The sequence below is a fragment of the Sceloporus occidentalis genome, unplaced genomic scaffold (assembly GCF_023333645.1).
Source record: "Sceloporus occidentalis isolate IW3139 unplaced genomic scaffold, rSceOcc1.0.p SCAF_43, whole genome shotgun sequence".
Classification (NCBI taxonomy): Eukaryota; Metazoa; Chordata; class Lepidosauria; order Squamata; family Phrynosomatidae; genus Sceloporus; species Sceloporus occidentalis.
In genome coordinates this window covers 5,633,058-5,657,940 of record NW_028317023.1, presented here as the reverse complement: position 1 = coordinate 5,657,940, position 24,883 = coordinate 5,633,058, and the positions used below count along the sequence as shown (strand labels likewise).

At 40.9% G+C, this 24,883-nt stretch overlaps 1 protein-coding gene across 2 annotated transcripts in view; it reads right to left on the bottom strand.

Moving 5' to 3' along the window:
• Positions 1 to 24,883, bottom strand: part of LOC149289758 (SH3 domain-containing kinase-binding protein 1-like) — a 104,365-nt gene that overhangs the window by 55,482 nt on the left and 24,000 nt on the right. For both annotated transcript variants that reach the window (XM_089490199.1, XM_089490201.1), the window contains exons 3-6: positions 18,884 to 18,990; positions 5,488 to 5,704; positions 5,385 to 5,390; positions 4,446 to 4,639 (exon numbers count right to left, since the gene is read on the bottom strand). In XM_089490199.1, the coding sequence (XP_089346325.1) occupies positions 4,446 to 4,475 (30 nt within the window). In that variant the 5' untranslated portion in view covers positions 4,476 to 4,639; positions 5,385 to 5,390; positions 5,488 to 5,704; positions 18,884 to 18,990. The remainder of the gene's footprint in view (positions 1 to 4,445; positions 4,640 to 5,384; positions 5,391 to 5,487; positions 5,705 to 18,883; positions 18,991 to 24,883) is intronic.

The window sequence follows — 24,883 nt, the reverse complement described above, 5'->3', positions numbered from 1 at the left end:
CTAGCCCCATATAGCATTTAGTAGGAGAAAACTGAACAGGGAGCAGTGCAAAGCGAGCAACAAATGGGAGAACACAGGTGGGTAGTGGGCATAGACATAATTTCCCTGCACTGAGAAAGAAGAAACTGATCCAGAGACTCCTGGTCAAACCTGAAGAGTTCCCAAGTGTGAACACAACGGTGTAGAATTTGTGATGAAATAATCACTTAGAAGTACTTCCAGTGTGATTCAGTTTCAAGGTTAGACAATGAAAAAGCATTTCTGTCCCTTGAGCTCAGTAAACTGTCCCAGGAAAGTTAAAGAAAGGTACAACGTGACAGAGCTCCTGCCCACACTCCACATGCATTAACTTGTGTCCTTCACTGGTCCGAGTGTGGACCATGTCATCTGCCAAAAGTCTGCGGATAAACAGCTGACGTAGGAAACATATATATGATTTGAAGGAAGCTATAGGCTTGTATAGGTGGTAGAGGTGAAACTGAACTAATTTTAAACTTCATAGGACTATAATATAGAAATGTTATTTTGCCTCTTTATCATGTAGGTTTGAAAACGCATTTCGCTCCATTGAAAAGTTGGACAGCCAAAGCCTCTGTTTCCTGTCATAACGAAATCTCTCACCTTGTAATTTAATACCCTGCGTATTACAGGAAACAATCCTGTACACCACGTTTCCTCAGGAAGGCTCATTATCCTACTTTTGTTGCCAATGTAAAAAAGTGGAGTGATTTCAAACATTACTATCTGTTACTGTTATAATATCAATCGAACCTAAAGGGCAGTTTCCCATTAAGTAGCAGAAGCATCTTTATTGCCAGTGGTTTCCTCATATAGATAACAGCGAGTGGACTACACTACATGATCTATTAGAAGTTATTAGAATGTAACATCAATTGCAAACTTCATGTTGAATCCAAAAAAATATGCCAGTGGTCCATCTGACTCTTTCCTTTGTTCAAAAATATATAAAATAGCCACTGCTATTGGCTTGTGTACATTCAAACCAAAGGAGAGGAGTTAAAACTCTAATGGATCCCACCACTGAAAACAATTGCGCAGGCTTGGCGCCTTCTTTAAAGTCAGAGCGCTGGATGTCACTGACACTTTCAATATAATGCTGTGAGAGAGGGCAAAGATGTCACTAACAACCTGTTGAATATATGTATTGTATGAAGCGCTGAGTTAATTGCTGGCACTATATAAATAAAACATAACAATAATATATATATATATATATATATATATATATATATATATATATATATATATATATATACACACACACACACACACACACAATATTTTAAGGCTTAATACATGGATGAGGTAGTAATTATTCCGCAGATTTACAGATTAATACTGTGCAATGTGCTGCACACTACTGAAAGGGTTGGACGTGTCAAGAGGAGGCAGGTGTGGCCTTTATGATTTTTAATTTTAGTAATCTTGATGGGAGACGATCCAAGAGCTCCTACAGTACGGAAATGTTGGCAGCCAACTTTCAGTTCTGACGTTATTTTCTTCCTAATTCTATTTTCAATTCCATGATTTCATTAAAATCCAACCCCAGTATAGTTTGCAGAGACAAAGCCAATTATAGGAAACGGAGACATAAAGGCTAAATTATTGTATTATTTTTTTCAACCCACCCATGCTCCTATTGCGTATAAGTTAACCCTTATTCATAGAACTTTTTGTGTCAGTAATCAACAATTAGGGAAGCTGCCTTTCTTGGGCAATGTTCAGCCTTTCAGCTATTGCTGAGAACAACACACATCACCCTCAGTCCCAGGATAAATAGATAATATGCACTATGCGATTTTTAGGTTGTTGCCCATCAGTCCCATCATTGGGACTGTTTAGATTCTAAGAGTAATACTTTGCTGCCTGAGCATCATGAGAGTTATATGTACACAGGATCCAGGGCCCACTTGCTGCACGTCACTGACAAAGCTGCTTATACTATAATACTATTATACTATACCACAGACAGAGCATATTTCTGCTAACTAATCAATAATAGCTTGCAGTTCTCCGTGGGGTGCCTCTGTTTATTTGTTCTGTTGCACAACTGTGCCTTTTAAAAATAGCATTGGCATGAAGTACTGTTTTCGGATAGCAGCATGGAGCCGTTTTTCTAAATAAAAAGGTACACAATTACCCTTTGTCTCTCTTTAGGCTCACTAAATTATGTAATGAGGACATTTTTTGGCTGGATGATGCCGGTTAATGTAAGAATGTATTAATACATTATATTCTACACAGTGCTCTCCTGGTAAATGGACAGTTGCTCCCACCCATTTTTCTCAAGCATTGGGGAAGCATGCAGTGGAACTGCAGTTTAAAAAATCTTTACACACACATACATACATACATACACACACACACATATCTATCAACCCATAAACAGTCAGAGCACAATTCACCCTGGGATTGGAAAGCTCTAGACAGTATCATGCACAGGAATTATACAAAGGGGTCATCACGCAGAGCGAGTTTTTGTACCCACATAACTGCATGAAAGCTACTCAGCTGACTTAATGTCCATACATAACCTATTACCCATCAGATATGGCAGTGTAAAAAGAAATAGTTACATTTGTCATGAAAGTTGCTTCTGTCCTCGTGCTGCACTCATATACATAAACACACAAAGGCATAATGCATACACACACCTATATGCTTAACAAGTATAACCTCATTCATGCAGAAGTAGCCTCACGTAAATACATACGCACACCTACATACATGCTTACATAAACACAGATCCCAGCTCCTACCTGCAGAGTAGCTGCAGATTGATGGCAGCGTAACCCTGACACATTAACTCTGAGCAGTGGCATAACTACAGGGGTCGTAGGAGTTGCAACTGTGACAGGGGCCATGAGGGATGACCTCATAATGCAGATACATTTAAGGGTCTATATGAGGCTGTTGCAGAGTAAAGGTTCAGTCCACAGACATACCAAGTATAAGAAGATTAGAGATCTTACACAAAAAGGAATGAAATGGGTCGTAGAGCTCTGGAATGCACGTCGACTGTGAATACTGTGGAGGCTTTTAAGAATAAACGTAATTGCTTTAGACAGCGAAGATTATTCAGGGATATATTTTAACGTTGTTGATCCAGTGTTTATTCTGGCCACCCATGGTGTCATTAATTATTTTTAATCTCTGCCAAGTACATGCTTATGTTTAATTATTTCCTTCATCTGAATCAATGCAATGAAATAAGTAAATAAATAACCTTGGAAAATAATGCATGTAACTATAAGTGGAAGAATAAAAACAACCCAGGGAAAACATTCAGCGCCAACAGAGCCTGTGTTCTGGCTGGCAATGATGGGAGCAACCTACATTTGATTCTTATTGCCTTAATTTGTATAATAAAAGCATCCAAAACTACACTAACAGTAGTAAATCCATACTAATTTGGGCGATTTAGTTACTTATCTAGCAAACCACTAAATTACCCACCGAGGGCATACTGTCAAGCAAATGTGGAATAATTTGGCTCACATTGATTTCATTCATCTTGCTGAGCTTTCTGTTTAAATTGCTGTTAAATGATCCAATGTATATTGTACAAACATACGTAGAGTCCTTGGTGTATTTTGCTAACCATTTAATCCACTAGAAATCCATTAGACATCATATCTATTTTAGAAACAGTCTGAAATAAACTTATTGGATGACGTGAGGTATATAGAGCTCCATAACATCCAACTAACCAATGGTATAACCTGAGACAGATCATCCAAAGTTCATTCACTCTGAAAGTCTCCCTAACCTGGAACATTATTGTTAGGCTGACACTAATCATGTTCCACATCCACATACTACTTACATTATTCATAAAGAAACACTATGGTTCCACGATCTGTGGGCCCAACACAGCTAAACCAATGGCCATGTCAGCAGGTAATCACCCAGGGGTGCCCATATGCCAGGGCTTAAAATGGATCTTGTGTCCTGCAGGCCTGTGTTAACCTGCACACATTTTATGGCAAGAGGAAAACACTGACAAGTATAACAAAGACTTGCAAATCAGGTCATGTTTAGCCTCCTTGATTTTTTAAATAAACTAGACTGACATTAAAGTGGACCTGTCATCCAAAATAGTGCGGATATCAGGTTCCCCTGAAGGTATGATATTTTATATATACACTGGGCTAACAAAATTACTAGCAAATCTAGAAAATGTTATAGTTACTTGAACGCTGCCAGTTCCAATATGGCTGACTGGGTATTTCACCCCATGTGCACATCCCTCCTGTGCCAGATTCGTGGTTTTTATCTCCATGCCTGGAATAACTCCCCACAGATAACTACACAGGTACAGTGATGGGTTTCAAGTCTACACATGACCCCGTTTTATTAAATTCTTAATGGACTTAAGATAGTAAAGGCTCATAAGAGGACAAAAGAAGATGAGCTATATTTACCTTTTCCTGTGAAACCATGTCATTTTCCATCTCTATTGACCTTGGTCTCAGTTTAATTGGTTTGTCTTTGAAAATATCCCCAAAGCCAAATCCCCTGATCTTCTTCGGCTGGTTTTCTGCTCCACTTGTTCCATTGGTCCCTTCTGACTTCGAGTCACCACCGTCGCTTTCCGAGCCAGCAGTATCTTTAAAACCTGCCAAGAGGAGAAGCAGGATTACTATGACAACCTAGCCTAATATGTAAACCTTGTAGAGATTAGGGAAATTACCTTTAAAATTGGACTCCTACATTTTAATAGTCCAGTAAACCTATTAACAATTTGTGTTTACACATTAAGAAATCCTTTTGAATGCACTAGAAATTGGAGATATATATATATATATATATATATATATATATTTAAGGCACAAAATCACCACTTTTGCTGCTGTAGTCTTTTTTTTAATTCATTTTTTACACTGTTTTTTCCAGCTCTCGTAATTATCAAAAGCATTGCCAGAGTATTTCACTCAGATTTTCCTTCGTTCTCCATGATCCCTGAGCAACAATTGTAATTGAAACCAACTGAGAGCCTGAATGAGGAGCAGCAACGAGCTTCCTGAACTCTATCTGTTTTGTGTTTGCAGAGTGTGGAAGTCACCAATTTAAAATGTAACGAGGAAGCAGGATGGCAGCTCACCCCTCCAGCACTGGACTAAGCATGAGAGTAGGAGCTAAACATCACACCCCTGCTAGGAGAAAGAGGAAAGTGACCTGGAGAGCTGGGGAAACAGCGCTTTTCCCCGGAGACTTCAGATCTAACCTAGAAAGTTCTGAAGCATACTCATAATAAAGTGTATAAAATATATAAAAAGGTGCGAGTGTAACTTTTTAAATAACCAATAGAAGTGTGCACTCTTCAAAAACTGAAAACAGAGACCAGAGAAGTAAACATATACTGTATACTGTATGTATTGTGTAATATATATATATATATTGTATTATAAATGTGTTATACAGCGTTAGAATAAAATATGTGCTATAGAAAATGAAGCAGAGAGCTCCTGTTTTTATTTATTTTTTTATTCTGTAAATGTCTATAAAGTTTGTTGGCTTAAACTGTTATGGAAATTATACCGTAATATGATTTACCTTGTTTTATTGGTTGTTCGTCATAATTTCCTCCAATTTCTGTTTCAGTCACAATTTCCTTGATGAAGTTGGAAGGAAACATACCAGACTTGCCATTAAGAATTCCTTCCCACCAGCCTTCTTCCACCTGCACGCATGCAAAGATAAAATACGTATTAATTAATAATAATAATAATAATAATGGTAATAATAATAAATGATAGCTGTATTGACCGCTGGTTACAGAAGAACCACAGTTAAAATTTCAGACCATATGAAGACAGGTGTATTTCCTGAAAAACTCAATATAAATGGCAAGAAATTGATGTTGGCTTATTAAAGCTGCACACAAGCAAAACCCATAAACTAACAAAATTTTGTATAAACTAAAAATGCATACACTTTCCAAAGGGAGATGCTGTACTTGATCCTAGCCAAAAGGCAGAGAAGAGCTTTTGATTCCATACTTACAGAAAGTGGGTTTTGCCTTTTTCCTATGTCGTCTACTTTGTACATAATTTTGAACCTTAAACAGTACAGCATCACAATGATTTCCTTCTCCAAAAATAGAAGGGTTCAGAACAACAATGTTTGAAGGTTAGGCTACAGCATCTGCTAAAATGACACATGCCAAAGATTCAGTGAATTTATGGTAGGCAAAATAATGTCAATTAAGGAATATCTGAACAAAGTGATAATAATCCTAATTTGAATCAGATTTGAAAATGTTTGCAATTCCTTTTATGTACCCTAGGGGGAGATATACTGGTTCTTATTTGCATGCTTCCTCCTAAAAGAGCTGTAACATTCCAATCTTAATTATTTAACCTATGCACAGCATATTCCAAAATGTGAAAATTGGTGTTCCCAGATTTACCAGGAAGGGTCAGATTCCTATCTCGCATTGATGAGATTAACGTTATTGTCAATTTAGTCATTTGTCACTTTTCATGATATCAGTAAATTTGTATTCTCCTCTTTTGTAATAGTGTTGACAAATCTGCTGACACTCCATAAATAAAATGTAATATGATGTAATAAGAGTGGTGGGGAAGTAGACTGGAATGCTGGAGAATGCACCATGGCATATTAAGAGTGCTTGCAAAGCTGGAAGTACAATGGCTGAAATTTGGGTGCAAGAACTGTGACAACACTACAGCACTGGGTGGAAAATGTCATAGTACCACAACAACACCCATGTACTGTGGTCAGATCGATGTGTGGCATCACTCCTGGTATCATAAACAAGAATGTAGCTGACCAGATAAGTAGCTTTCCTTTAAGACTTATACCCCCAGCATTTCAGGTGTCAAAAGCGGGGAGGAGTGGTCACAGGTGCAGCAGACCATGCTTAGAGGTAGGACTGTGGCAAGGACATGGGCAGGCCCGGACTGGCCATCGGGCACACCGGGCGTTTGCCCGGTGGGCCGGGCCACGGCAGGGCCGCATTGACTTAGGGGCTGATGGAGCTGCAGCTCCAGGCCCCTACCCTACCTACGGCCACATTAACGCAGGGCATAAGGGGCACCTGCCCCTTAAGCCCGCCGCAACTGCGACCGGGTCCGCCACTCTAAGGGGCTGGGAAGTCCCCACCAAGGCCGGCCTTACGGGTCTGCGGCCGCACAGGGTTTAAATTAAAACATCGGGGTTTTTTTTTTACTTTATTTAACATCCTCCATGTTAAATAAAGTTTTTTTTTACTTTATTTAACATGGAGGATGTTAAATAAAGTTGAAAAAAAAACCCCGATGTTTTAATTTAAACCCTGTGCGGCCGCAGACCCCTAAGGCCGGCCCTGGTGGGGGCTTCCCGGCCCCTTAGAGCAGGACTGGCCTTTGGGGTGTGCGACCGCACAGGGCGTCACACTCTAGGGGGCGGGGGGCGGTCCGCACCGGGTGCCGCTCATCAGGGGGTGCCAACTTGCGGCACCCGGCACCCCTCCAGAGACGGACAGTAATGTCCGCCGCTGGAGGAGCAGGCTCGCAAGGGAGCGGTATCGGAGGTCTTTAACAGACCTCCGGTTCCCTTGAGTGATTTTAAGCCGGGTTCAACCCGGCTTAAAATCACTCAAGGGAGCCGGAGGTCTGCTAAAGACCTCCGATACCGCTCCCTTGTGATCCGCGCGGCAACAGCTGCTGTGCGCCGGGGTTTGTTGTCAGATCCCGGCGCACAACACTGAAGCCGCGCCCACCGCTGTCCGTGCCCTCTGAACCGGAAGAAGACAGAGAAGACAGAAGAACTGAAGAAGAGGAGCGAAGAGGAGGAAAAGGAGCTGTAAGGAGAAAAGAGGAAAGGTAGGAAAATATTCAGTGGATTAGTATATATGTGTGGATTGGTATATATGTGTGGATTTGTATATACGTGTGGATTGGTATATACGTGTGGATTGGTATATACGCGTGGATTGGTATATACGCGTGGATTGGTATATACGCGTGGATTGGTATATACGTGTGGATTGGTATACGTGTGGATTGGTATATAGGTGTGGATTGGTATATAGGTGTGGATTGGTATATAGGTGTGGATTGGTAAGTGTGTGAGAGTGATGGGTGTTATGCTGTACCATTTCCAATGTCTTTTTCATGATCTAATTATGCTCTAAAAGTACATCATAACTCCCATCACTCTATACTGTTCCATACAGTGGCAGAGCTGGGAGGCAGAGGCCTTGCACCCTCACCGCAGGACTCCTGAAAGGTAAGTGAACTTCAAAGAGGGAGAGGGTAGATAGTTAGGAGGGGGTAGATAGGGAGAAGGGCGTGAGACGGGGGAAAGGGGGTAGATAGGGAGAAGGGGTAGATAGGGGAGAAGGGAGTGAGAAGGGGTAGATGGGGCAGAAGGGAGTGAGAAGGGGTAGATAGGGCAATCATACTCCTATCATGCCAAGTCTGCGAGTACATCCTGGAATCTGGGTATGCCTGGGCATGATAGGAATGTGATTGCTGTTAACAATCATATATATATACATATAATATTGTTTTTTAATTGTTTTGTCCTATTTTGGTGTGTTACTTACTTTAAATAAAAGTGTTTTTTTTTATGGTGTGGGGAGGTCATATTCGGTTTCGGACAGGTAAATGCTGCATTTTCGGTTTCAGTCCAGAATTCGTTTCGGTGCATCCCTACTACTAAGCCAGACAATGAAGTGGTAGGCCTACACCACATCAATGTTTGGCGTAGTATATAGTGATTGGGGTTATGCTGCACTATTGTCAATGTCTGGCTCAATGTATAGTGATAGGGATTACGCTGTACCACTGTCAATGTGTGCCTCAGTATATAGTGATAGGTGTTATGCTGTACCACCGTCATTGTCTGCCTCAGTATATAGTGGTAGGTGTTATGCTGTACCACCGTCAATTTCTGCCTCAGTATATAGTGATAAGTATTATGCTGTACCACCGTCAATGTCTGCCTCAGTATATAATGATAACAGTGAGAAGAGGCAGAGGTGGTAGATAGTGATACAGGGGGATAGATAGTGAGAAAGGGGAGTTTTGTTACAAGTTTTTATTCCTTTCTTTTTTTGGCATGGGGGGCACCAGAGGAGTAGTCCGCACAGGGCGCCAGAACACCTAAGGCCGGCTCTGCCTTAGAGTGGCGGACCCGGTTGCAGTTGCGGCGGGCTTAAGGGGCTCTGCCTTAATGCGGCCATATAGGCCCAGTCAGTCCGGTCCTGACTGGGCCTATTTTAAGGTAGGAGCCTGGAGCTGCAGCTCCATCAGCCCCGAAGTCAATCCTGCCCTGCCACAGGCGCGGTCGCAGTTGCTGCCTGCTCTGGCAACAAGGTAAGTAGGGTGAGGGAAGGGGCTGCAGTGAGAAGGGGCAGAGGGGGGTTAGGTAGCGAGAAAGGGGGAGAGGGGATAGATAGAGGCGGTACATATTGAGAAGTGGGGAAGGGGGTTACATAGTGAAAAGGGGGAACATAGTGAGAAGGGGCAGATAAGATGATGAGAGGGGGTAGTGTGAATGCGTATGAGAATTAATGAATAAATGTGTGGATGAATTGTGTGAATGCGTATAACAATTAATGAATTCATGTGTGGATGAATTGCTTGAATGATTTGTGAGACTGCATTAATGAATGTGTTAATGATTTGTGTGAATGATTAAATGCAAAGATGGTACATGAAGGGTGGGCTTTAACAATAAATATGGGCTGCTCAGGCTTAAATGCCCGGGCCTAATTTTTGTCCCAGTCCGGGCCTGGACATGGGCGTAGGAACCGGGGGGACCGATAATGAAGAAATCCCCCCCCCCCCTCGTAGGAACCCCTCCCAATAGAAACGCCGCAAATGCGGCCCGCGAGACCTCGAGGTACGGCCCGCGTAAGATCGGCAGCCAGGGCAACCGATCTTACGCGGTGCGCACCAAGAGCCCTGCTACTTACCTGTGGGAGGGTCTTCTGTACTGCACAGAGGAAGCGGAACCCAGCAGAGTTCACGTGACATCACATGACATCCTGCTTCCTCTGTGCAGTACCAGAGAACGCAGAGGGAGGCCGCGCCCCCTGCTGAAGTCTGAGCGGCATCGAGGAGCTGCAGTGCAGGTAAGAGGGTGGGGAGGGTCTTTGAATGAGTATGCGTGATTGAGGGAATGAATCTGTGAATGAAAGAGTATATAAATGAATGAGTGTGTGTGTGATAGCATGGATGTGTAAGTGCTGGAACCTAGGCATGATGGGACTGGGATTGCTGTTAGCAATCACACTCCTATCATGCCAAGTCAGCCAGTACATACTGAAACCTGGCTAGCTGCCCCCCTTGTGTATTGTTGCTGCCAGCAATATGGGGTCTGCACATCACTTACAGCCATCCTGTACCAGCATGTACTGGCTGCCTGCGTATGATAGGAGTGTGATTGCTGTTAGCAATCACACTCCTATCATGCCAAGTCATATTGCTAATTTTTTTTTGTCCAATTGTGGTGTGTTTCAGTTTTGGCTAAGTGAACCGTGAATGTTTTGGTCCAGAATTTTCATTTTGGTGCATCCCTAGAATAAATAGAACTATTTCATTTTTAATTATCCTGAATTTGTAGTCACAAAACGTTCTAGGCCCAGAAATCAGTGAGAGGAAAAGTAAAGGTTTTGTGTCATTTACTTTATTTTAATCTGCATATTTTATTAAAGGCCATATTTTCTCACAGTGAAAAATGAGTGCGGCCCGCGCACGCATACAATTCTGATGAAGTGGCCCACTGCAGAAAAAACATGGACACCCCTGGGGTAGACAGTGAGAAGGGGGGGGTAGGGAGAGGGTAGCTAGTGAGAAGGGGGGGTAGGGAGAGGGTAGCTAGTGAGAAGGGGGGGTAGGGAGAGGGTAGCTAGTGAGAAGGGGGCGGTAGGGAGAGGGTAGCTAGTGAGAAGGGGGCGGTAGGGAGAGGGTAGCTAGTGAGAAGGCGGGTAGGGAGAGGGTAGATAGTGTGAGAAGGGACGGGGTAGATAGTGTGAGAAGGGAGGGTAGGGAGAGGGTAGAAAGTAAGAAAGTGTGAGAGGGGGTAGATAGTGTGAGAAGGGGGAGAGGGGGTAGATAGTGTGAGAGATGGGGAGAAAGTGGGCATCTGATTGGGGAAAATGCTGTCCCCCCCAGATTTTTAGGGGTTCCTACGCCCATGGGCAAGGACAATTCTACATTAAGAACATCACATATGGTGTCACACCATTCTGCTTTAAAATGCTCCATGGTGGCCAGGAGGGACCTCAACAAGTCATTTGACCGACTCCGATCTCCCTTACCAGCTTATGATCCCCACCACTATAAAAAGTGGGAAAGTGAGGCAGATGTCTGAAAATCAGGACTGTCCAGTGCAAAACAAGATACTTGAGCAGTATGACTTTCCATCTTGTTGCAGCCTCTAGCAAATGATCATGCGCAAAGAAAGATTGCTTCTCGTGTGTTTCTAAGGAAATACATAAGACCAACCCCCAACAGGTTAATTTAAGATTACCTATGATCTATGATATTATTCATCTAGCAGAACTCTGAACTAGACAGAAAACAGGCAGACACATAACAGTAACCGCTATGTCTGTGTACGCCCATTCATGTGCTAGAGGAACTTTTAAAGTTATGTGGATATGTGCCTGCTAGAAAGTTACTTACAGAAGTATTTGCGAAACTGATGTGGGTTGTGCGTGTCTGAAAATAGTATGGTAGGTAATGGTGATTCAACTTCAAATAATTAGGTCCAACTGATTTACGAGTGACTAATTACAGGTCAGTTATAAAACTACGATGTGTATATGATTGTAGGTGTGATGCCTGTGTAGGAGGAAAGTGCTGTGCACTTCTCAAGCAATACCATGTCGCAATAATTCTAATTGGAGTCTACAGGTCGCAATTCTTGAAAAATAACTTTTTGTAGCAAAACATGGAATGAATCATCTGAACTTATTATAAATTGGCAGCGATAAAATATGCTGACCTGTTAAGTATTGCTAAAGGTTACAGGTGAAATATTAAGGTACGCAGTATCATTTTCCCCTTTCCAAATGCCACACTGTGCAAAAACACACAAGAAAGGTTTGTGTAGGCACATGAGTAATCTGTGACACAATGCGGCCTGAATATACAGCTCACAAATGTTCTTTAAAGCGGCTCGGTCATAAAAAATACATTTATGTTGTAATCAATAGTACACAAAAACTCATACCTCCCAATTGTTACTCTTTTTGGGTCCAAAAAAAGAGAATAATTCCGGCGCTCAACATGAAACGCCGGCACCGTGCCGCAGTCACGAAAAGTGAAGAGCAGTTGCTGAGAACTTCACAAGCGACCGCTCGGCGCCCCTGCCCGGAACTTAAATTAAAACATCGTTTTTTTTGTTTGTTTTAACTTTATTTAACATCCTCCATGTTAAATAAAGTGAAAAAAAACTTTATTTAACATGGAGGATGTTAAATAAAGTTTAAAAAAAAAAGGGAGATTCATCCCACCCACCCCACTCCTAATTCCCCTGTTACCAAATAGCTAGCCCTCCCCTCACATGGGTAGCCCCACCCCCATAGATGCGTAGTCCCTCCCACATGCACACATAGCATCTTTCCTCACACAGCTAACTCCCCCCCTTCCAAAGCCAGGAAGTCGCCCGCTATGCTTAACACCATGGCAACTATAGTGCGTGTTTTAGTTTACTGCATGACCATGGAAACTGATTTGGGCTTTACAAGTAAGAAAAGAGGCAATTTTCCTTGATTTTATATAATGTCTGAATGCTTGCCAACATTCCCAATTCCCAGAGAGGGGCACTTTTCTTTTTTGGGGTGTAGTTAGAGGTGGGGGATGGGTTTTACCCAGACTTTTCATGTGACTCTGTGCCCTATGTTTAGCGCCTACAAAACAGGGGCACTTGGGGGGAGGGGCAGCGTGATTCAGGAGAGGGACTGGCCAAGTTAAATGGGGATTTTACCCAAATCTCAGAATCGGGGGGGGGGGGGATGGTCATATTCTCAGGTGTTTACCCCAGTCCCAGAGTCTCAGGGTAAATGGGCAGATTTTTGAGGGGTTCTTATCCCAGTCCCAGAATCTTGGGGTTAATGGGCAGATTCTTAGTGTTTTTACCCCAGTTTCAGAGTTAATGGGCAGATTTTCAGTGATTGTACCCCAGTGTCAGAATCTCGGGGGGAAATGGGGAGATAATCAGGGTTTTTACCCCAATTTTAGAGTCTCAGGGTTAATCGTCAGATTTTCAGTGCCTTGGATTTTCAGAGTCTTGGAGTCTCTGGGTAAATAGGCAAATTACACCAGACTCAAGGTGTTAGGGTGAATGGGTAGATTATCAAGGTTTTTACCCCAGGGTGTCTCAGGGTGTCAGAGTGTATGGGCGGGTCCTTAATGTGTTTACCCCAGTCTCAGGGTTTTTTAACCCCATTTTTGCGATCTTGGGGTAAATGGGCAGATTTTCAGGGTTATTACACAATCCTCACAGTGTCTGGGTAAATAGTTAGATTATCTGGGTTTTGCCCCATTCTCTAGGTGTTAGGGTGAATGGCAGATTCTCAGATTTTTTACCCCATTTTAAGAGCCTCGGGGTGATCGGACAGTATTTTAGGATTTATACTCGAGTGCAGGGTCCTCATTTCCCTTCCTACTTCCCCAACTACTCTACACCGGGTATTACCCAGGTATGGATAGAAATCAATAAATAAACCTATGTAATGATGTTTATAGCGCCATCATATTCCGCAGCGCTGTTCAATGTTCCTGTACGTGTATAAAAAACCTGTATTGTGTGTATACCATGGGCGCCGCCATACTAACTTCCTGGATCTCAGGATTTGCATCATTATATTGTTGCCCTTCCCTTTTTAGAAGGTTTCACTCCACCTTTGAGAATCCCCCCACTGTCTGAATAATAAATGCTATGATCCATACTAGATGTTAAATTGAGTTTTATTGCCAAATTGATTAATGGTTGGACATTTGTGATTGGAGATCAATAGAAGATTCTCAGTTAGAAATCATCATACAGATGGAAATTTCTCATGTTCTTTGGTGGCCAAAAGAGTGTCCTCTGGGCTGGGTGATAGTTCCCTAGAGTGTAGCCTCTTGGTGGTGAGGGCCACAACCCAAATTGGTGATTCAGCAGTTATAGTGAGTCTTGTTGACGATGGTACTGAAGACTTGAGCTTTGATAATCAGTTCTTCCATCATCATGAGAGGTATAATGCTATGTGGATCGCTGAGCTGTACATCTCTCGGCACTAAAGCTTTCATTTCTCCCATAGCATCTTCAAACTCCTCAACGACTGTGACCACTTTCCGCTTGTCCTGTCGGAGGGCAGACAGCTGTTGTTGTAGCTGATCATTGGCCTCAGCTATCTGCTCGTTGGCTTCTAATGCTTTGAACAGTCTATCATCGAGCTCCTCAGCCCCTTCAATAGATTCACGTGAGGATATCTCCATGTCATGACATCTGTCTTGCAGGTCTTGAATTTCAAGGTCTTTGATGGCCACATGTTCTTCAAGCAAGGGGATTGCCTTACTCATGCCTTCCAGACGCTCTGTCAGCTCTTCGTTCTGCCTACGAAGGCTGTTGATAACTGACTGGAGCTCTTTGTTCTCCTGAGACAGACCATGGGCATGGTCTGCAGCCAGATTGAAATAATTGTGAGATATGTCCTCTCGTGACACCTGAGAGCTTCTCGAGGTGGTCTCGAAATGTTCTCTCCGGCGTCTCGGTGACTGGTTTTCATGCCTCCGCCTCCTGTAGTCACCTTCTGACTTTAGATGTTCCTCCAGACTCGAGAGTCTGTCCATAAGACGGAACATGGACCGTCTGTGTTCCATCTCTATCTGGAACATGGAGTTGTTGACCAGAGAATGCACCAGGTGCAGATGGAGTCCGGGTCCATGTCGTTGTCTGTGGGAGTTGTCTCTCTTTTTGCGTGTTAATAATATGATACAGAGGAGTATAAAAGCTCCAATGTACCCCAAACACAGTAGTTGGCTCAGATACACATCGCGCTCGGCTTTGCACATCTTCGCGGTCGCCTGCTCTGTTGAGCAATGACCTGTTTACGAGTCTCCCCCTCTATTCATTGCCTGTGCTACCTGTGACATCACAATGAGGCTGCTGATGGAACACCGGAAATGATTGGTTTATGGCATAGTGGGCGGGGCTGGAAGAAACCACACCCAGTTTGTTTACGAGAGAGTGTGTTTTTTAAAGCACCGCCCACAATCAAGCCACATCCACTGAATCATTTAACAATATAATAGCATTTAATAAATAAATTCATTCTCCTGTCTAATTGTGTTTTGTTCTTAAGTTCATGATGACATCACAATGAAGCTGTTGAGGAAACATCAGGAATGATTGCTTTATGGCATAGTGGGTGGGGCTTTAAGTGGCCACACCCCCTGAATGTAACAGTTGTTTTATGAGTAGATGTGTTTTCAAAGGCCCCACCCTCTTTTAAGAAGTGAAATTGTTTCTGGAAGCCTTTGAAGGACACGGTATGTTCAGCGAGGACACGTCAGCAAACCCTCCATCACATCAGTGCCCTAAGCCTCCAGCCAATAGCATCATCACACACTGACACATAGATGGGGCCAAACGGGGCCGATCTGCCCTCAGGTTCTGGGTTTCTATGTTCGGTGCCCTATACCTGCCAGATTTCCCTGCTTAGTTTGGACAGTCCCTCATTACCCTCTCCCCTTCCCTTTTGCCCCTCTCTCCTGTCCTTTTAGCCTTTTGGCTAAGATCAAGTGTAGTAAATTAAAACGATGTTTTAATTTAAGTCCCGGGCAGGCGCCCCTGTTGCCATGGCGCCCTGTGCAGTCACACAGGTCGCACACCCCTAAGGCCGGCCCTGCCTTTGTGTAAATGTATTTTGTATTTGTAAAGAGCTTGACACATTTATTACAGGTACATATGGCTGGACTTGCCCTTTATTGAATGGTGACACCTCTTCCCTGTTAGAACCTTTAGGTGATAGTGGGACCCACGTGAAGTTCATTGGTAGTGGACAGTTCCACCAAAGTCCATCTAGAGAGCCAACTACCAAGAAAAGAGATCTGGGGCATTAACACAGCTGGTTAATCTTTTGCGTAAAACTTCCCATTTACAATATGGGATCTTATGATCTTTTGAAAATAATATTGTGATTATAAAATGCCAAGTGTATTCTGTCAAGGATAGCTCCATGTCTGCCCTGCTGTCGTTGTGAACCTCAGAAGACGTGAAACAATAAAGAAAGTGCAGGACAAAGTGAAAGGAGCACACAAAGAAGACTGTCACAACCAACGCCTCTCACATTTAAATATGCCAAGAAACCACTACAGTAAATGCCATCCAGATAAAAGAGCCCCTAGCAAAGGAGATCAAAAAGAAGCTAGTAAACTATGAATAATATATCAAAATACATTAATTCCAGAGTGCACTTAAAGTGCATTCAGTATTTTGGAACTATGTCCATGTTGGGACACCCTTAGCTCTTGTTTCTATGTGTCTATGTTATGTCTTGTACAGCGCTATGGAATATGATGGTGCTATATAAATAAATAATAATAATGCTAGTGTTACATTTTCCAGCTTCATGAGGATTCTGTATCATGGAATCCAAGAAACTATACTTCTAGAACACTTTGCATACAACGTATTGTTAAAAGTTATTTAAATGGGTTGGAAATCATAACTCCCAACATCTTAAATGACCAAGGCATACTTTTGTTTAGAGGGTGTGTTTAGAGGCGGGGCTAGGGGTGCCGCATAAGTAGAGCCGGACTTGTGATGAAAGAGTGGCCCCGGCACTTAATGGCCTGTGGCCGCCCGATGAAGTAAGTATGGCTAGGAGCCCACCAGTTGGCCAGTCTCAGACTGGGCATAACCAAGACTCTTAAGTCTGTTGGCAACCTATTGATTGCAATTTATAGACCCGAGTAAGAAGAGGAATTATAAGCCGACTGTTACCGTGTTATAGATACAATAAATACAACCTATGGGATACCAGGGGAATAGGTTGATGTTTAGTTTCCTAACATAATACAAAGTTATATGTAATTTATCAGTTAAACGACCTGACACGTCAATCTGAACCACGGCACGATATAAAGCCAGGGTAATTATATCATAGCAGATGTAAAACATTTTGGTATAAGGTGAACAGTTGCTTAGCAACAAAAACCATCGCTGTATCACCTCGTGATATGCTAAACTAGTGATGCAGCTTTTTCATTTAACTGTAGCTTCTAACACTCCTTAACTACCATTGGGTAACAGGTTTGTGTTAATGCGTTAATATAAAGAACGGGGCTTGGTATTTTTTTAATGAGCCGTAAAAACTCAAATTAAGATTTCAAAGTGCAAATAAAGGATATATTGGGGGGCTTACTTATTTCAAGAATAAAAGAGTGGCACAAACCCACATAACAATGATACTTTGCATAACCGCCTACAGGAACATAACTCTATCAATAAAAATAGAAAAGTAATCTTTCATTACTCATTTTCTCTCATTTTGAGCACGCAATACACCCACGATGCATATGAAAACAAATTAAGAAACAGCTTATATACATATATATATATATATATATAGATAGATAGATATACATATACATATGCATATATGTATACTGTGTATATATATATATATATATATATATATATATATATATATATATATAACTGTGCAACAAATAAAATGGAAATGTATAATCTTTTAATGCTGTTTATGATAACACTGTAAATATTTTTACAACAACATAAAGCAGAAATTATGATTCTTTCTATTTGGCTAGAAAAAAAGTTTTTGGTTAATAGACAGGCGAGCATTCTGCAATCATAAGATTGCAGGTAACCATCAATTCTTGCAATCTTGTTATCATTGGGTACTTCGGGAGATTGTGAAGTATTATATCTCATTAAAGTAGACAGATATGCCATGGTTCTAAAACATAACTTATCAACTCAAAAAAAAACCTTGATGCATGGAAGTGTAGAACCTTGTTAGGTTCAACCAGCCTAGGCTTGGCCAAAGATTTCTACAGTTTCAGACAATAATTCTGAGGTTTATAACTTAAAATAAGCATTCTTCGTCATAAATGGGCCACTTTGGCAATTGGTGAATACATTTAGAAAACTACGAGCAGGGAGGCTGTCCTCAAAACCTTTCAACTTCCACTAAATTTAAATCAATGGACGTAGCAGAAACCAATAGTACGCATGATACCTGGACACTGATGTTCTATTATCATGCAGTATATGCAATGGGCAAGAAGCATGGGCAAGAAGTTTGCATACTAATACTTCCTGGCTTCAGTAGAGACAGGCAGGAGTTAAAAATGAGACAGAAGTCTAATTTTCATGTTCTAACTAAACAATGCATGCATCAATCTGCATGCAGTAAAATGCAATGAAGTGCATGCAATGAGGAACCCAACGTTCATTAAACATAAATATAGTTTTAGGAAGTAGCCTGCTCCTTTAAAATCCTTTAAAGAGCTTTACAAATTAATGTACTTTGTCATTGTAATTCTGACTGGGTCCACAGAAAAATCAATGGTGAATTGGCAGACAATTGCCAATCTCGGCATGTGAGAATATCTAATGGTTAACCCTGAGTTTATCATAGCCGAGATTTGGGATTAGGCTACAAATGGTAGGTAACAAGGAAGCAGCACCTGTTCGTACTAGTCTGCTAATCCATTTAATAACATTGTAGCTTCATGACCAGTTAGTGAGATTTATAATATACTCACACTAATTATATCGTATCTCCTCCGACAGAAATGTGCGTATTGTATAAAAGTTATAGAGTTATAGCGGTCTGATCTGTACACAAATCTTTGAGCAGTCTGGAGCATGGACAGAAACTTACCTCTCCAAGGACCTCAATGATTTCGCCCACTTTAAGCTCAAGTTCATCCTCATTCTGAGGCATGTAGCTGAAGGCCACCTGACATCTCCTTCTCCTGGTCCTTTCACCTTGAATTTATCAAGAACAAAAAAGATGGGTGAGTGCAACTGTGCTGCTCTTAAGAAATACATATAATGACTAAATTATAAAAATTAGATAAATAATTTTATATTAGACTGGGGGGGTTGGGTTAAACAGGAATTTTTGTCTTAAACGTAACAGTATGCCAAACTTAATTAAATTAACTCCTCAACACACATTGAATACATTTGAAAGGTCATCTTCTACTCTAGAAGGTTAAGGAAGAAGACCTATGATTCTAGTATTTCCCCTGAAGATTTAAAAACATTAAAAAAAAACTCAGAAACCTCTAAGGAGCTTCTCCAATTTATATGGCAACAGCCTATGGGTGCCTACTTTTGTGTCACATGACAAATGTCCCAAGCAAAACGTATGAATGAGACTAAATTGTATTTGATGAAATAGTTATTTCTGAGAAGGCTCTGGCTAATCAACATTAGTTTAAATGATATTTTAAACACTACATTTAGTTATAAAAGTGTTACGCACTGATAAGCTGGGGCAGCATGTTTAAAGAACATTTTTACACAATGTAACACTTATTTTAATGTGTTTTACCCTAAATTGTTAACTGCATCATGGATGAGAAAAAAAAAATAATTGTGATCACCATAATGTTGGAAACCAACAAAGCAATGACAGAAACAATGGTTTTACTGTATTACATTGAATGTGCTGGACAGAGCTGTCATCAGAGTTCAGGGGTCCTTTGCAAAGAGGGTTCTCAGAGGTACCATTGTCCTTAGAAAGGGACAAATTGGCCTTCTCCTCTCCCTTTACACTAGTGGTCTCTTCATTGACACAGGACAATATGACATGTTATCTCAGCATTCTCCTTAACTCAAAAATTCAGACACTACGAGGGTGAGGGAGACGGTACTATATGGCTCTCTTGGAGGCTTTGCGTTCCTCTGCCTTTGGGTCCTTAAAGGGGTATGCACGTGTATGCAGATACCTTATCTCGGTAGCAATAATTCAAATACTAGGCAAATATATATATATCAAAAACACTGCTGCTTTAGATTGCAATCTTACTGAAATAAAGGTATGTCAAGGTTAGCATTTTGGAAAAATAAGATCGCCCTGGAATAAATTTGATAAGTAAGGCTATGCTACTTTAGTTGTGTAGGTTGTGTTTAACACAACTGAGTATTGGGCAAACATCCTCAGGAGGGTTCCTTAGAGAAAAAAAGTGCAAGCTTATCGTATCAGACTGTTTAATTTCAAGCACGGATTTAAGGACTTCAAGTCTTTAAGGGTATCCTAAGGAATCTGAACCACTGCACGGTGAACCACTCCACTACACCCTATTCCACTTTGTTCTTTTACCCCATAGAAAAGATGGTTGTTCCTGGACCATTAGATAATTTATCATGCAGTGTTTGGGATACAAGACCAAACTTTATGGCTAACTTCAACGGAGATGCTTTCCTTACTAAATTCTTGTTTGAAATAGTATAAAAACTAGGCGGGCATTATTTAAATCAACATACAGACCCTAGTGGTTTAATATTCTATGGGGCATCTTAATTTTACAAAGTATTTACATATGCCTCCCACAAAGTAACATAATATAGTTATAGTATACATATATCAATAATTCCGCACTGAAACTCGATTCTTCCTCTGCTATTCTCATTTATATTGGCGAGCTCGCACGTCACTAGAATAAGGACTCCCTAGGCAAAGATCTCCATAAGTCAATCTTCATAGAAATGTAGCGTTCCAGACAGCTGCAAAGAATATTTACAATCCTGGAGTCAGCAAATTCAGGTATCCTGTGTCTCATTATAAAAAAATTGCGCAGATGTTCTGATATCTGGTAAAATGTTTCTTAGCTCTGCTGAATCAGTAACATGGAAAGCTTACGAGTTTGTTCCACGTGTCCATTCCTTTAAATGTGGGGGCTATGTATAAAGAGCAGTTCTGGTGCAAAGGGGAAAAGCTGAACAATCTCCAAGCACACTGATCCAGTTGCTATGGTGATTGCAGGTTTTTACCATTTCATTTAAGAATTGTTCTCTCTGCATAACCCCCTCTATATTCTTTCTGTGGAAATGTTTGTTTTTTCCAAGGCAAAAAGCATGACAATACAGTTAATGCTTCTCTTAAAAATGAAAAATGTGCCCCGAAACTCATCTTTATGTGTACAATGCATATATATACTGTATGTATATATATATCTCATTTCTGTGTATGTGTACATTTATATATATGTATATGTATTTTTATCCTTATTGTATAATATAATATAATATCTGCCTCCTATTCTAAATTTATGGCATCATGTAGGTAATGCCGATGCTCTGAATCTTGTACATTAATAAATGGTGATAATATTTCTGTAATCAGTAAATGCTGACAAATCATCAAAATGAGGCAAATGATTCTCACTGGCATACATACCAATTCTCTAGTAGTTCTTGTTATCCCACTGTCTGTACAGACGAGGCTGGACAATGCTAGGGTAGGTCCTGGGTCATGGCTAGGGTAGATACTCGGTTGGAGCTAGGCTTAAGCCCAAAGCCTGGATGAGTGTGATACGGACACAAACCAGCTCAAACCTCTCCTTCTACTTAGGATTTTAGACCTTACAAGAGTCCATACATGGTCTTTACTTATGTTGTGGGCATGTAAAGATCTGCTTGTACTGCACCACTGGAGTCAAAGAGATACTCCAGCCATCATGTGTTCCTCAATGCAGCATGTGTGATCCCTTAAAATGGATTTTATGTCCTCATTTTAATGCATTGAGGAATGCTCAAAAAGGTAAGTGATGCATTGTATTTTTATTTCTTACAGGTTTAGTATATGCATATAAAAGTCTAGAGTACTTTAATAGGCATTCCTCCTGGGGAGGCTCACAGAAGTTACATAGTTACATAGTTCATAAGGTTGAAAAAAGACCTAAGTCCATCAAGTTCAACCCTTCTACCTAACCTTTCTATTCTTGATCCAAAAGAAGGCAAAAAAAACCCCCTGATTAAGCTAATTCGAATTCTGCCATCAGGGCAAGTGACTGAAGTGTCCCTTTAAGTACACAAACTATGTGACAAATCCATCAAAAACAAAGTAATAAGGAAGTGTTGTTAAATCTCTTGTTACAATTTGTTACATTTTTGTATAGAGTTGTAGGAACAAAAGTGACATTTGGCCAAGCTTTACTTAAAATCTCACAGACAGGAGTTTAAAAAGCGCAAATTTAGTTAAAAATGACAAACTCACAAACTGGCAGAGCTAAAAGCCTTTCCTTATTAAATTAGTGAGAATGAGCAAAATATTTATTATTCACTGAGCCAATTTCCCTAATGGATATTGCCTTTTTTTTTTTTTTAGAGCAGACGTATTAATAATTCCAGCATGTGCTGGATGCTCACAGCTTTCTAAAGAAAAAAAGCCTGACAGAGAGGAAGCCTGAAATGACTCATTTCTCTTTGCTGAGTGCTCATAGCGAGCTGGAACAAGGTGCACTCATGTAAACCACCCCTGTGAGTTCCAACGGGAGTGAATCGGGACATTACCCTTTACTATATCGCTTCTCTCTTGTATAGTCAAATAGTTAAGGGCCATATAGCTAGCAGCGTTTCTCTCTTTTACAAACAAAGGACCTTTTGTAACATACAGTCTCAGTAGCCTTAGCATCAATTTTATCAATAAAAGCTCAAAAGCATCTCATTTAAAATATGTTTCTGTAATTGATGTACACCGTAGCTTTCAAGAGTACCTATCTGTCTCCATTCGGTAGAGGTCGAGTGAGTGCAAGCTGGCTGTACCAAACTCACACAGTCTGGATTGGAAAAAATGTCTAACTCGCATAATCACCACTGCCAACCAGCGCTTACACTCAACTTGAAACTATACTTGGCTTACCGTATATCCATGCAATAAATAATGGTTTGTAGGTAGAGTTGAGATGATCTCCACAATCTAAGTGGAGACAATCTCTTTTAGGAATTGTTCCCCCTGGGATCTGATCTAGGGAAGGAAATTGGTTCTGCACATCTTTCTGGCAACTTTGATTTGTATAGCTGGAAAACAGAAGGATCCTGCTCCATTTTATTAGAACAGATGAAAGAGGTATTGAATATGAATAGTATATATGAGGAAATGTTTTATCATTTACAGGATAGATATGATTCGTTTGAGGGGTGGTGGTCCATGTTATCTACTGGACAGCTATACAGGTGGAAGTAACCTCAATGAACATATGTAGGCGAGATAATTGAATTATCCTTATAGGTATATAACAAATGAGACATACTTCTGTATTTACTTGATTACTAGAGTTTTTTTCCAGAAAAAAACATCTGTGAAGTCATCTTTTATTCAGACCTGACATGCACATAAGGCTGGAGGTTTCTCATTTACAGAGGCTTTGGTGAAAGTCAATGGGTCGCCCTACCTGTCATAGTTTTTAGCATGTGTAAGGTACACACATAGGGTTCTAGTTGATAAAAAGTCGAGTTGTCAGCTGACTTAACCCTTTAAACAGAGCAGAATATGACTGTCATAGCTTTGAGGCTTACTGTCAGATCCTGAGAGTTCCGGCGTGTCGTAAGAGCATCCTGGCAACAGAACTCAAAACACCCACATGAAAAGTTTCACAAGGATGACACATTGTGCACATGTCTTAGCTTATGCTAATGGCACACAAATACAATAACCCGACTTTTTAGGACTTAGCATTCCAGATCCTTTTACATCCTGTCTAGCTACTGGCATGCTCCCAGTTACATAGTGACACCAGGTTTGATTATAATGCAGTGAAAATGGAAGTAGGCAGAACTAAGAAAGCATTGCTGTCGTAGAAGGTAATGTTGAGAATGATCCCTCTGCATGAAAGCAAGAAGCTGGCAGTGGCCATTAGATAGCACATAGTCCTGTAAAACAAAAATGACATGACTGTTCCTTTAACACGAGCTCTTCTGCATTATTTTAACCATCGTGCCTCAATGCAAATGTTAACGTTCCTGCTGTTGCCTCATCCCTACATACTTCTCTGACCTAATTACGGAATTTACTGAATATCTCTTAAAGCAAAACAAATCACAATGGGAATCTACTTTGTGAAATACAATTAACGCAAATCTGTCTTTTGAGGGTTTATCTAACTGGAGCATTCCTATGTAGGGATTACCGCAGGAAGGGTTGCTAAAAAATGTGTTTTATTTCATTGTAAATACCAGCAGGTATGCAATGTGTTGAACGTGCAATTCACATAAAAGCATAGTCTTTACCCGAGCAATTACAGGAAATGAAAGAAAAAGTACTAAGCAACCACAGCTGCCTTGACACTGGTGCACAGGCAATGCCAGCTCTTATCTTTTATAGATATAAGAGAGAGATATATTTGCAATATTTGATGATATTTTGAGGTTGGACCTAACACCTAAGAAAAACATTTTCAGATTCTCATTTTTATGTATTCGTGTGCATATCTGAGAACTCTAAGGGTTTAACATTCTACCATTCTTAGTGGCAGGGCAAGATACAAGTTTGGGTGGAGCTAGCCCCAAATACACTGTCATTGGTGGAAGGCGGTGGAAATATGCTATGGTATAGACAGGAAGTGGGTGTGGACAAAAGCCACGCCTTTTTCCAGAGAAAGTAGAACCTGATTGGGATACCCAGGGAAGTAGGGCATCATCTGGAGACTCTGGGTCAAACCTTGACAGTCCACAAGTAGGGGTTGTGCAGTCTGGAGTGGTTTCCTCTACATGCTACTCTGATTTACTGAGCATATCAATTAAGGCTTTCTCACTGGTATCCCAAATGAAATTGCTTTGATCCAGCCGACTTCATAATATATTTACTTTCTGACAAGCAATGGGTTGTATGTTATTATTTTTATTTATTTTGGCTCTAATTAGTGTTCCTTTG